Source organism: Chiloscyllium punctatum, chromosome 11 (assembly GCF_047496795.1).
Source record: "Chiloscyllium punctatum isolate Juve2018m chromosome 11, sChiPun1.3, whole genome shotgun sequence".
Lineage (NCBI taxonomy): Eukaryota > Metazoa > Chordata > Chondrichthyes > Orectolobiformes > Hemiscylliidae > Chiloscyllium > Chiloscyllium punctatum.
The window spans coordinates 20,036,448-20,049,396 of record NC_092749.1 but is presented as its reverse complement, the minus strand read 5'-3'; the positions used below and the strand labels follow the sequence as shown (position 1 = coordinate 20,049,396).

Genomic DNA, 12,949 nt, shown 5'->3' with positions numbered 1-12,949 from the left:
TTTCCTCTCCCACCAAGCTTTTGATCATGGATTAGTTGGACCGAAGGGTCTGTTTCCATGCTGTATGACTCCATCTGACTGTATATCTCCTGCTGTAGCAAAGTGTCAGGTTTTGATTCTTCTGTGCGGTAGCTTGGAATGTTGTTGTGACATTAAAGGTGCTAGATTCTCTTTGTTAATGAACAAACTGTCAAAGAGTAGCCCCTATTTTAACCCAGGATGCAAACTGGGCATTCAGGGGTAAAACCAGAAGTGTCAATGGGTTTTGTTTTGAGTTTGGGGTTTTCTTTGTTGGCTTGAGTTTTGTTTTTAACTGTCTGTCTGTGTGCAGCACTTCACAAGGGGAGAGGAAATGACAAAGAATGTGGTTATTGTAGGCCTTTTGAATTTTGACACTGCCTTAATCCCACGTAAGTGATTTTCCCCACCTCAGTTAAGCAACTTGTCTTTTAAACTTTGCAATACTTCAGCTTCCTTGTAATAAGGCAGCCCCACCTGCTGCACTGCCCCCAACTGAAACAACCATGGAGAGACACAGGTTACAGACGCGATTACACTGACATCTGGATTACATAGAGGGTGAGACCAAATTAAATATCAAAGGGGCCACAAATTCCGTAACGGACTACCCAATCAGGAAAGGGAAATTTCCAGAAGGGGCATAAAAATACATCTTTTCTCAGCAGTTAATTTGTTTTTAGCCGATTGAAGTGTTAATCCTTTCAGCAGTGTTACAATTTAAAAGCTTTTCATTTATCAAGCTCTTCTCTCTAAACAGCAGGTTAAAGCCTGAACTAGAACTTAATTTCAAAATTTACCATAAGTAATGTAAGATACCATTTTATTGTGTAAGTTTCTACTCAATGCAGTTGGTTAAGAATAATAGAGAACAGTCAGTCTGATGAAGAGGAAAGGCTGTAACATTATAATGATAGCTGTCAGACTGAGTATTTACATGTTGGTTTCAGAGCAACCTGTTGGTGCAGGATAGGATTTGGGAAGAGCTTTGAGGGCAGATCATCAGCCAAGAGTGCATTGAATGACCAAAGCAGGCTCAAGTGGCTTAAATGACCTCTTGTTTCTATTCCTTATGCTTCTCAGGTTACACGTGAGGGACATGAAGGGTTCTTGTACAGTTGGGTAAGAAAGCTGGATTCCATGTTCTTACCACACCAGTAAAAAATTAATCAGCTTTGAAGATCCATTTTTGTATTCTTCCTGGAGAGGGAGGGAGGTTAGACTTTGTCCTCGGTGTAACTCCAACAAACAATGATAAGTAGGAGAGATGTTTGAGAGGTGTCACATCTGATACTGCCTCTTATGTCATTTAAGAATTGTTAGAAAAGGCAAAGGCACTTTGTTCCATTGAACCTGACCCTATTTTGTGAACATAACAACTCAGTCCTTTTAATCCCAATTCCCCACCATTTCACCAACTTTCTTATTGGAATTATTTCCTATTACAGTCTTTTCTTCTATATAGTGCAAGAGCTGCGTTCCTGAGTGACCCTGTGATTAGATTAGATTAGATTACTTACAGTGTGGAAACAGGCCCTTCGGCCCAACAAGTTCACACCGCCCCGCCGAAGCGTAACTCACCCATACCCCTACATCTACCCCTTACCTAACACTACGGGCAATTTAGCATGGCCAATTCACCTGGCCTGCACATCTTTGGACTGTGGGAGGAAACCGGAGCACCCAGAGGAAACCCACACAGACACGGGGAGAACGTGCAAACTCCACACAGTCAGTCGCCTGAGGCGGGAATTGAACCCGGGTCTCTGGCGCTGTGAGGCAGCAGTGCTAACCACTGTGCCACCGTGCCGCCCTGTGCTCGACAAAAATCACGCAATACAATTAAAGTGTTGGTGCTGTGATCACATTATAGCCAACACATACTTTAAAAGTTTGCACTTTCGAAACTGCCTCCCTTTTCATTCATCGCGTTATAGCCAATTCACATTTACGAAATACGCATTATAGCAGAACAACCTGTACTTGTATCCTTCCCTTTCAAACCTCCCCATTTTGCTTCTGTCACCTCCTCAGTTGATAGGTTTTATATTATCAGAGTGTCTTGTGTCTTAATGCTTTCACTGCATTGTCCCCTTGTTCTGGGAGTATGAGGAGAAGTCTGGGTCAAACCTTCTATGTTTTTTAAAGCATCTCCATTAACTCACTCCTTGACCTCTGCATCACCCAGAGCTAAATAACTGAAGTTTGTACAGTCTACTGTCAGTGTGCCATTCTGGCCTTCAGCATTCTGAGGGTCTGACCTCCAGACTAATGCTTTCGACTGCATTGTTCACCAAGCCAGCTGCTACAGTGTGAAGTGATTCAGGTTTGCCTCATCTGACTGTTCCTTGGCCATAGTAAGGCATACACAGTCTGACTATACCCAGGGTCCATCAGATTTACCCAGTCTGACTGTACCTCAGATTCATTAGGATTATTCAGTCTAACTGTACCTCAGATTTACTCAGTTTGACTGTACCTCAGGTTCATTAGGTTTATTCAGTCTGACTGTACCTCAGGGTTAATCAGGTTTACTCAGTCTGACTGTATATCAGGTTCATTAGGATTATTCAGTCTAACTGTACCTCAGGTTTACTCAGTCTGACTGTATATCAGGTTCATTAGGATTATTCAGTCTAACTGTACCTCAGGTTTACTCAGTCTGACTGTACCTCAGGTTCATTAGCTTTTACTCAGTCTGACTGTACTCCATGTTCATCAGATCCACCCAGTCTAACTGTACCCAAGCCTACCAGGTTTATCCAATCTGATTCTACCCAGGTGCCATAAGGCTTACCTAGCTTATCTCCACACAGGCAATGTAAGGTACCCAATCTGACTGTACCCTGGCCCCAATATGGCTTACCCATTCTGACTGTACCCAGACCCGGTAAGCTTTACTAAGTCTGACGACCCCGGCCCCACTCAGATTGTATCCAGTGTCTGACTGTAATCAGGGCTATAGATTTCATTGACCACAGTTGCTCGTTTCAGCTAGATCTTCACCAGAAAGGCAGTCTGAGCATGTTCAGATGTGGTCAGACCAGCGCCCTGTCATTGCCGCAGCAGCCAGTGGATATTGTCCTGTTGGACTTTCCGAACAATGTTGTGTGGCTCTGTGTGAGTTTCTGTATTGGAGCCATTGCCACATTCTGCTGGAGAACTTCTGATCTTCCTTCTTTGCTCAAGAACGACTCATGCAGCAACTGGGCAACGTTAACCATCTTGTCTGTTTCTATTCACTTGCTGTCGCTGATTTTGAAAAGAAGCATCCACTTGGCATCAATGGTGGAATAGACTCCCCATATTCTCCAAGAGACATGGATCAAGTGCAGGAACATGTCAATGCTGAAATACACTCGATCATTTTTAGAGACCCTTTGAGTTTGCACAAGGTGCTGGATGACAGAGTAAAGTTGATCTATTCTCTCTATCTCTCTCTCTGACCCTCAGAGTGGCTCACACCTTCCCAGTTCAGGATGTAACATGGGCCACAACTCAGTTAGTCAGGTGCTGGCTGCAAAGGCTAGGCTACAGGTTGACAGGGAATTTATTTGTCAACCCAAGGAAACAACTTATCTCATGTCAGACCTTATTTTTTAAAGATGGCTTTGAGATTAATGTATCACCTGCTCACCCCACTCCAATGTTTCATGTTGGTCTATTCCCTTCCTGAACAAGGGTGTAACAAATGCAAATTACCAGCTCAGTATCGAAGGAGGTTTGGGAGATGATGGACCATGTCTCCACAATTTCCAATCGAACCTCCCTTAGTATTTTCAGGTGCATCTCCTCCAGGCTTGGTGCCTTATCCCTTTGAAGTATAGCTAAACTTCCTAACACCCCCGTTTCATCAGTTTTTATACCATTCAGTGTCTCAAATACCTCGACTGAAAATTGAGATTGATGGGGAACTACCTCAAGATTAATAGGTCGTTCGAGTTTGGAATTCACTTGCCCAGGAGAGGCTGGATCAGTGAATATATTCAAGGTTGTGTTCGACAGACGTTTCATCTAGAAAAGTTATGGGAGGTGTGGAGGGCCTCCTTCTTCTTATACATTTTTGGTCAGTAAGATATCACCAATTAACAAAATCCAAGGAGAGGTAGACGGAGTAAAGAAACAGTCCAGCATTCCAGACTGTTGATATGCAAGCTTTTCCTGAAGGCCATTTTGGGTTAGATTATATGGAGAGAGTGATCTTCCATCACCCCACTGTATGTCTCCTCCTGGCTGGTCCACTCTGTTTGACATTTCGGGCGATGGCCCTTGAACTAGTTTGAGGCAGAGCTTCAGTCTGCCTCCAAGAGAAAGTCTCACCTCACTGAGCTGCCAGAGGCCAGCAGCTCCATAGCACCCCAGGATTGGTGGTCATTCCTGGAATTGCAGGAGACCCTGAAAGAAGAACAGTCAGGGTTAAGTGCAGGATCCTGACTGGGGATATGTTGTCAGGCCCCAGCGAGAGTGGCTGGGGGAGAGGCAGGTTGGACAAGACAGGTGGGTGGTTGGTGGGCAAAAGAGAGGCCTAACTGTCTCAGGTAGGGCCTGTGATTTATACTTACATAGGAGGCCCAGGAAGGAGTCAGACCTCCCCATCTCCAGTTCGTTGAGCGACAACCTGCTGGAGTGAACCTGCCAACCAATTTTAGGGAGGGCTTTCCCACTGGGATGAGGCCCTCAATGGAGCATGCATTGTCCACTTAAGGGTCTCAACTGGGCCACAGACCAGCAGTCCACACAATCTAGCATGTAAAGCAATGGTGGGGTACGTGGGCTAATGGTGGCCACAGCACCCATGGTACCTCGCCCTCATAGAACAAAGAACAATACAGCACAGAACAGGCCCTTCGGCCCACGATGTTGTGCCGAACTTCTATCCTAGATTAATCACCCATCCATGTACCTATCCAAATGCCGCTTAAAGGTTGCCAATGATTCTGATTCTACCACTCCCATGGGCAGCGCATTCCATGCCCCCACCACTCTCTGGGTAAAGAACCCACCCCTGACATCTCCCCTATACCTTCCACCCTTCACCTTAAATTTATGTCCCCTTGTAACACTCTGTTGTACCCGGGGAAAAAGTTTCTGACTGTCTACTGTATCTATTCCTCTGATCATCTTATAAACCTCTATCAAGTCACCCCTCATCCTTCTCCGTTCCAACGAGAAAAGGCCGAGAACTCTCAACCTATCCTTGTACGACCTATTCTCCATTCCAGGCAACATCCTGGTAAATCTTCTCTGCACCCTCTCCAAAGCTTCCACACCTTTCCTAAAGTGAGGCAACCAGAACTGCACACAGTACTCCAAATGTGGCCTAACCAAAGTCCTGTACAGCTGCAACATCACTTCACGACTCTTGAATTCAATCCCTCCGCTAATGAACGATAATACACCATAGGCCTTCTTACAAATTCTATCCACCTGAGTGGCAACTTTCAAAGATCTATGTACATAGACCCCAAGATCCCTCTGTTCCTCCACCTGACTAAGAACCCTACCATTAACCCTGTATCCCTCATCAGCAGGTCCGCCTGGCTGTTTTCCCACTTGAGGGTGGCCATAAAATTCAACCCCATGATCAGCTGGGGAATGCGTCTTCCATTAATCCTGGTATTATCTGCTTACAATATTGCTTACTTCTGTGGAGCATCTGCGTCTTCTGCAAAGGTCTGAAAGCTTGATTGCAGTCTGAGGGAATAACTGTGTAAGAGAACTGTAACATCGGATCGATATGTGCTTGTGGGTCAACTACACTTCTCCCTGCGCCTGCTGCTTTGGTTTCTCTTGAATGAGGCCACCTGCAGATTGTGCTGTGTGGAGTTCTGCGGTGTTAGTTGTCTGATATCATATTGTAGCTGAACCCAGTCCGTACCTCGATCTGCTTCCAGGTTGTACTATGCTGGCGCACATCCTGTGAGAGGAGTGCAACTCATGAGAGTGGGCAAGCTGCAACATCATCAGGGCAAGCTGAAGGAAGCAGCAGGCACACTAAAGCAGGTCAGTGAGCTCCGACATCCCTGAGCATATCTCTAACTTTACTCGCGGAGCGGTCTCTGGTCCAAAGTGCATACTCTGTACTTTTCACGTTACTAGCTTAAACCACTTAAGGTTGCACAGCCCATTGTGCCTGTGATATGTATTTGAAGAACTTTCCTAATTGGCTAACTTTCCTGATTCCTAATCAGGCCCAAATTTTCCCTGGAACACTGCAAATTAATCCTACTTGAGCATCTTGGGATTGCTTATTGAATGGTGGTGTGTAACTTGATGCCACTGTCCTTTGGGTAGTGTATTACAAATCTTAGCAATCCTCTCTTGAGAAGAATTTCTCCTTAGTTACCCTCAAACTCTTTCATAAACCATCTTCCATTATAACCCATCTCCCATAAACCATCTTTCCCTTCATATGCTTACCCCGGATTTAGATCAGCGTGGTGCTGGAAAAGCACAGCAGGTCAGGCAGCATCCAAGGAGCAGGAAAATCGATGTTTCGGGCAAAAGCCCTTCATCAGGAATAGAGGCAGAGAGCCTCCAGGGTGGAGAGATAAATGGAGCGGGCGGGGGGTGGCTGGGGAGAAGGTAGCAAAGAGTACAATAGGTGAATGGACGTGATAGGTCAGAGAGGAGGGTGGGTTAGAGGTGATAGGTCAGAGAGGAGGGTGGGGGTGGAGGTGATAGGTCAGTGTGGAGGGCGGGAGAAGGTAGTAAAGAGTACAATGGGTGAATGGGTGTGGGGATGGAGGTGATAGGTCAGAGAGGAGGGTGGGGGAAGGTGGTAAAGAGTCCAGTAGGTGAATGGGGATGGGGGGTGGAGGTGAGGTCAGAGGGGAGGGTGGAGCAGATAGTTGGGAAGGGAGATTGGCAGGTAGAACAGGTCATGAGGACCTTGGGGTTGCAGTGAGAGAGAGACTCACTGAGATTCTTGTGGAGAGAGGAGGAGAACTTCTTCAAGGTAGGCAAGAGGATTCGCAGTAGGTTCCCCGTCCCACTGAAACAGCCCTCCTGTTACAAACCCTGTACAATAATACACCCCTCTTCCATTACAAACCCTTCTCTATTATAACCCCCTCACAATACAGCACTTCCTTCCATTATAGTATTACCTCCATTATAAACCCTCTGTATTATGACCCTTCATCCATTAAACCCCTATCATTTTGACCTCTGTCAGCTCAGACCGCTTTCTGTAGTGTTGAATTAAAGAAATAAGTGTAAGATGGTGTGTACTGATTCCACATGAACCCCTATTTAATTATATTATTCAGTATTCAAGAAAAAGCCACTCCTTTGTGGCTTTGACAGAACAGTGGGCAGAATTATACAGCAGGATCCCAAGCTGGGGAAGATTCTGGAATTCCATCCAATGTAATGAAGGCACGTGTCCCTGTCTGTAATTGAGTGAAATTGTGGAGATCAGTCCCTCAACGTACATTCAAAAGTCCCAAGTCCCATTGAGTTTGACCCTTGATCATTGGATGAAGGCCAAGTGACCTTCATTAGAGAATCTCAGCCTGCTTTTGTGATCTGGACCTTAAAGGTAAGTGAAACACTGCCCCTGTCTCTGCCACCCTCCCATCAGTCTGTGTTAAGAATGAAGTCTTCTGTTAATTGTTTTAAATGGGACTCTGTTAAACTGAAGGCCATTAACAGAACAACAAATTAAGATTTATTTTCAACTGTTCCGTTATTTGTACATGCCATGTCCTAATAGATAGTTCAATCCCTGTCTCTTTCATCATATACAGAGACGAAAAATTATATGGTGTTTAGCAATGCAGCAGCCAGGTTATTATCTGTTATTCTTGCTGTTGTGCCGGTTGAAGTATAAATTTGCATAACATTACACGGTTCTGTGGAGCTCAGCCCTAGCAGCCTGATTCCGAGCAGATAGCGGACATGGCTGTTGAGGCATTTGCTGCGATTACATGGTAAAATTTGTACGCCTCAGCTACCAGTCACCTCATACAAAGGGAGACATTGTGGACTGCAAGATAAAGGGCTGAGTAGGAAGTGAGCCGTGTGTCTGGGAGTGGTGTCACACTGACTTTTTTTGTTCTTTCTGCATTGCCAGGCATTTGACATTCTCAAGGTGACCCATGGAAGAGAACATCCCCTGACTGACAACCTGCAGCAGGTCCTGGCAGAATGTGAGGCTGAGTTCAGCTTCAGGCCTCAACAGATGTGAACAGATCAACAGATCCAATGTGTGTGTGTGTGTGTTGTATGTAGTATGTATAGCACATGTGACTGGGCCTCCTGTGCCCCTCAGACTGGGCCAAAGTTAAACTGTCAGCAACAGTTGACCCAACATTGTCAAAAAGCAAATGGAGACTAATTGTGTTAAATTGCACTCTGAACAGTGGGCAGTAGTTGAAGTAGCCTAGACCAAGCAGGATGCACAATGGGTTATGGACGAACTCTGCAACAGATAATGAGTTACTGAGCTGTGTGTATCCTTTGTTTGCAACTCCATGTGGTAAACGTAGATCTGTGGTAATCCTGCAGATTAAAACACTTTTTCCCTCCTTTTGGGACTCTGGTGAATGTTCAATATCTTCACAACGTCAAGTCGATGAGATTTTTTACCTTGAGATCCTTTAATCCCCAGGGCCTGTTTGGTGCTGGGGTTGTTGTGGAGTGGGGGTGGGGTTGAAGATTCAGCCAAGTGGCTGGTGTCATGACATTGCTTCATCTGGTGGATACAAATAAACCAACACATGGACAGACACAATCGTGGTCTTCTTTCAAGCATCATGGATGTCAGAAACAATGGCATCACCCCTGCAACGAGACACCCTCATGACTTTGAGCCCCGTCATCAGATGCCTGTCTGTGGTTCTCCGTTCTATTGAGGAGGTTCCCCCCTTTCCTCATGACTGAAGCCTCTCAGTCCTGGAGGGTGTGGTCTTGAATCTCTCCTGCACCGCCTGGGTGGCCTTGGCATCCACTTGGTGCTGGAAAGTCCTTCTCTGGACAATGACTGCCTCCTGCTCCTGTGCTACACTGAGACAGTGAGTTGCAAAGGTTTTTTTCTTAATTCATTGGCCGGGTCAGCATTTATTATCCATCCCTAATTGTCCAGAGGGCAGTTTAGATGCAACCACATGGCTTTGGGTCTGGAGTCAGTGTAGCCAGACCGAGTAAGGATGGCAGTTTCCTTCCCAAAAAGGTGTTAGTGAACCAGGGAGGTTTGACCTGACAACGTTGACAATGGATTCAGTAACGGACTCCAAATCCAGATTTTTGTTGAATTCAAATTCCACCATCTGCTGTGGCAGGATTTGAACCAGGTCCCCAGAGCATCACCTGGATTTCTGGATTAACAATCCAGCAATAATGCCACTAGGCTGTCACCTCCACTAATTATCCAAATGCCACCCTCACCGAAGGCCAACAGGAGAGTAGAAGACCAAGCTGACTTTATTCCCTCTTTCACTACCAGCCCCTCACCCTCCATAGTCAATGGTGTTATCCCACCTACCAACCACCAAGTGTTGGACACCAATCAGTACAAAGAATCTGACCGCTTCCTAGACTGCAGAGATCTGTTGTTACATTGAGGAATAATCCAAGGGCCACTGAGCCATGAAGGTAGATAAGGAGAGTGAAATAATCCTCTGCTGCCTGTTCTTTTTAGATTAGATTACTTACAGTATGGAAACATGCCCTTCGGCCCAACAAGTCCACACCGCCCCGCCGAAGCGCAACCCACCCATACCCCTACATTTACCCCTTACCTAACACTACGGGCAATTTAGCATGGCCAATTCACCTGACCTGCACATCTTTGGACTGTGGGAGGAAACCGGAGCACCCGGAGGAAACGCACGCAGACACGGGGAGAATGTGCAAACTCCACACAGTCAGTCGCCTGAGGCGGGAATTGAACCCAGGTCTCTAGCGCTGTGAGGCAGCAGTGCTAACCACTGTGCCACCATGCTGCCCTGGTGCCACCGTGCTGCCCATTGCTTCCAGCGTTCTGTCTCCTTTCCTGAATACTGGGGTCACATTCTTGATTTTCCAAGACTTTATTGTGTGCCAATGTGATAGACTAAAACCATTGTTTCCTGGAAAACAGAGACCAAGAGTGGAGAGCAAACAAAGAGCTAGCTCTGAGTGTCTCTGATTTTATTTTGGAGAAGAATGCTGATGAGAAATCTGGTGAGCATTAAAACCTGGTGTGTCGTGTCGGAACTCTGTGCTCCTCACAGCTTCAGTGCCAGTTCTGGATGCCAGTCAGCAATGTTGTCTGTCTCTGCCTGTCAAATGATTAATGTCGTACCAGCTGCTCAGAGTCCTGTCGTCAGTTGATGTTAATGGTGGAACCCTTTGAGGGTGGCTGTGTTTATTTCTAAATTGCATTTTCAACTGTACTATGATGGGGAAGGAGAAATAGCAACAGAGAGGATTGTTGTACCTTGTGTTGTCTCTGCCCAACCCAGTCGTCAGCAAATCCTTACACTCAGTACTCCACTATCACTTGCTTTCATACTTATTCTTTCCCGGATGTAGACATCATTGGCAAGGACAATATTTGTGACCCATTCCTAATTACCCTTTGCAGAGAGCAGTTAAGAGCCACAGTTTGGCGTCACATTGTAGGCCAGACTAGGAAAGGACAGTAAATGTCCTTCCCCAGAGGACATTACTGAGCCAAATGCTTTTATTTATTAATGAGAGTTAATGATGGTTTCATGAATACTATGACTGAGACTTGCTTTACTTTATAGATGGTTTAACTGACTTCCAATTCTACCAACTGCCAAAGTGTGCAGTGATCACCGATCATAACCCCAGATCACTTATAAACTGACTGAAGTTAAAAACGAAACAAAATTCATTAATTAAATGAGATACTGTGGAAAGATAACTGTGGGTGTGAATCTGGAGAGGAATTAGTCATTGAGATGTACAGCATAGAAACAGATCCTTCGGCCCAACTTGTCCATGCTAACCAGATATCCTAACCTAATCTGGTCCCACTTGCCAGCACTTGGCCCATATCCCTCTAAACCCTTCCTATACATAATACCATCCAGATGCCTTTTTAATGTTGTAATTGTGCCAACCTCCCCCAATTCCTCCGGCAGCCCCTTCCTTACGCGCACCACATTCTGCATGAAAAATGTTGACCCTAGGTCCCTTTTATATCTTTCCCCCCTCACCCTAAACCTATGTCCTCTAATTCTGGACTCCCGCTGCCCCAGGGAAATGATCTTGTCTATTTATCCTATCCATGTCCCTCATGATTTTATAAACCTCTATAAGGTCACCCCTCAGCCTCCGACTCTCCAGGGGAACAAGCCCCAGCCTGTTCAGCCTTTCCCTGTAGCTCAAACCTGGGGAGGAGTTGTACCAGGTGGGATCTGAACCCATATCGCCGGATCATTAGCCCCAGTGACATTACCACTATGTCACTTTATACAGCATCATCATCCATTAAAGTATCCTCTGACAGTAACACTAATTCCTTGTGCTCTACCTGCCACCTTAGTCTGTATGGGCAACGTCCACGTTTCTTTCAGCCATCTGATTTGTTTTGTCAAAGCCTTTATCCATCAGGGCCACCGTTGTGATGAAGGCACAGCAACTAACACTCCAGATGTATCCACTAGCTGTCTTCTTTTGTAACTATGATGTTTGGGGCAGTTCAGTGCTCATCAGAGTTGAGCGTGTTGTACCTGGTGGAGTCTCAGCTAAGGAATCTATGTGAAGAGAATTTCCTCTGCCTTTTGTGTTCCTCAGTACATTCTGCAGTCATTTGAATTTGGCTACTCAGTTGGATTTCTTTTGTTATAAAATCCCATCTGGTCCACTCATACCCTTTAGGGAGGGATATATGCCCATCCTTATCTGGGCTGAACTACATGCAACTCCAGAACCGCAACATTGTGGTTGACTCCTAATTGCTGTGAAAAATGACCACTCAGTTGTGTAAAGCAGTACCAATAGCACATGAACTGCAATGATTCAAGATGATGGTTCCATACCACATTGTCAAGGGCAATTAGGCAGCTAGGGGCAGGGAACATGACCATGCCTTTGATGCTCATGTCATAGGAAGGAATTAAATTAGCTTCCCATGTTAACTTGCTGATATGCCTCACTAATGTACAGCAGTGCAAAGGGGAACTGGGTTGAGAATGTTTACATTTTTTCCACCAAACAACTCTGCAAAAAGCAATTACCTTGTAGTAATCATGGATTGAATCCTTCCATTATAGGAATATCCCATTGAGAACCTCAATATATAGGTCCAATCAAAATTTGAGGAAAAAGATGCAGAGGTATTGTTTATAGCATTTGAGAAAATGACAAAACAAATAAAATGTCCAGATGCAGAGAAAGTTGGCAGGTAGAGCGTGAGAAATTTGTATTACTTCAGAGGATATTTTGATGGATTATGATGTTGTAAAAAAGAGTGCCAGTCTGACTTAGGTTTTGAAATAGCAATTGTTTTTCCTGGAGTTTAATTCAGATAAATGCGAGGTGCTGCATTTTGGGAAAGCAAATCTTAGCAGGACTTATACACTTAATGGTAAGGTCCTAGGGAGTGTTGCTGAACAAAGAATCCTTGGAGTGCAGGTTCATAGCTCCTTGAAAGTGGAGTCGCTGGTAAAGAAGGCGTTTGGTATGCTTTCTTTTATTGGTCAGAGTACTGAGTACAGGAGTTGGGAGGTCATGTTGTGGTTGTACGGGACATTGGTTAGGCCACTGTTGGAATATTGCGTGCAATTCTGGTCTCCTTCCTATCGGAAAGATGTTGTGAAACTTGAAAGGGTTCAGAAAAGATTTACAAGGATGTTGCCAGGGTTGGAGGATTTGAGCTATAGGGAGAGGTTGAATAGGCTAGGACTGTTTTCCCTGGAGCGTCGGAGGCTGAGGAGTGACCTTATAAAGGTTTACAAAATTATGAGGGGCATGG

The 12,949-nt window shown here is 45.3% G+C and overlaps 1 protein-coding gene across 12 annotated transcripts in view; it reads left to right on the top strand.

The window, feature by feature from the left end:
- smyd3 (SET and MYND domain containing 3) overlaps nucleotides 1–8,755 on the top strand; it is a 785,608-nt gene extending 776,853 nt beyond the window's left edge. For all 12 annotated transcript variants that reach the window (XM_072580427.1, XM_072580432.1, XM_072580428.1 and 9 more), the window contains 2 exons: nucleotides 5,913–6,021; nucleotides 8,096–8,755. In XM_072580427.1, coding sequence (XP_072436528.1) covers nucleotides 5,913–6,021; nucleotides 8,096–8,209 — 223 coding nt within the window. In that variant the 3' untranslated portion in view covers nucleotides 8,210–8,755. The remainder of the gene's footprint in view (nucleotides 1–5,912; nucleotides 6,022–8,095) is intronic.
- The last annotated feature ends 4,194 nt before the right edge of the window (nucleotides 8,756–12,949 follow it).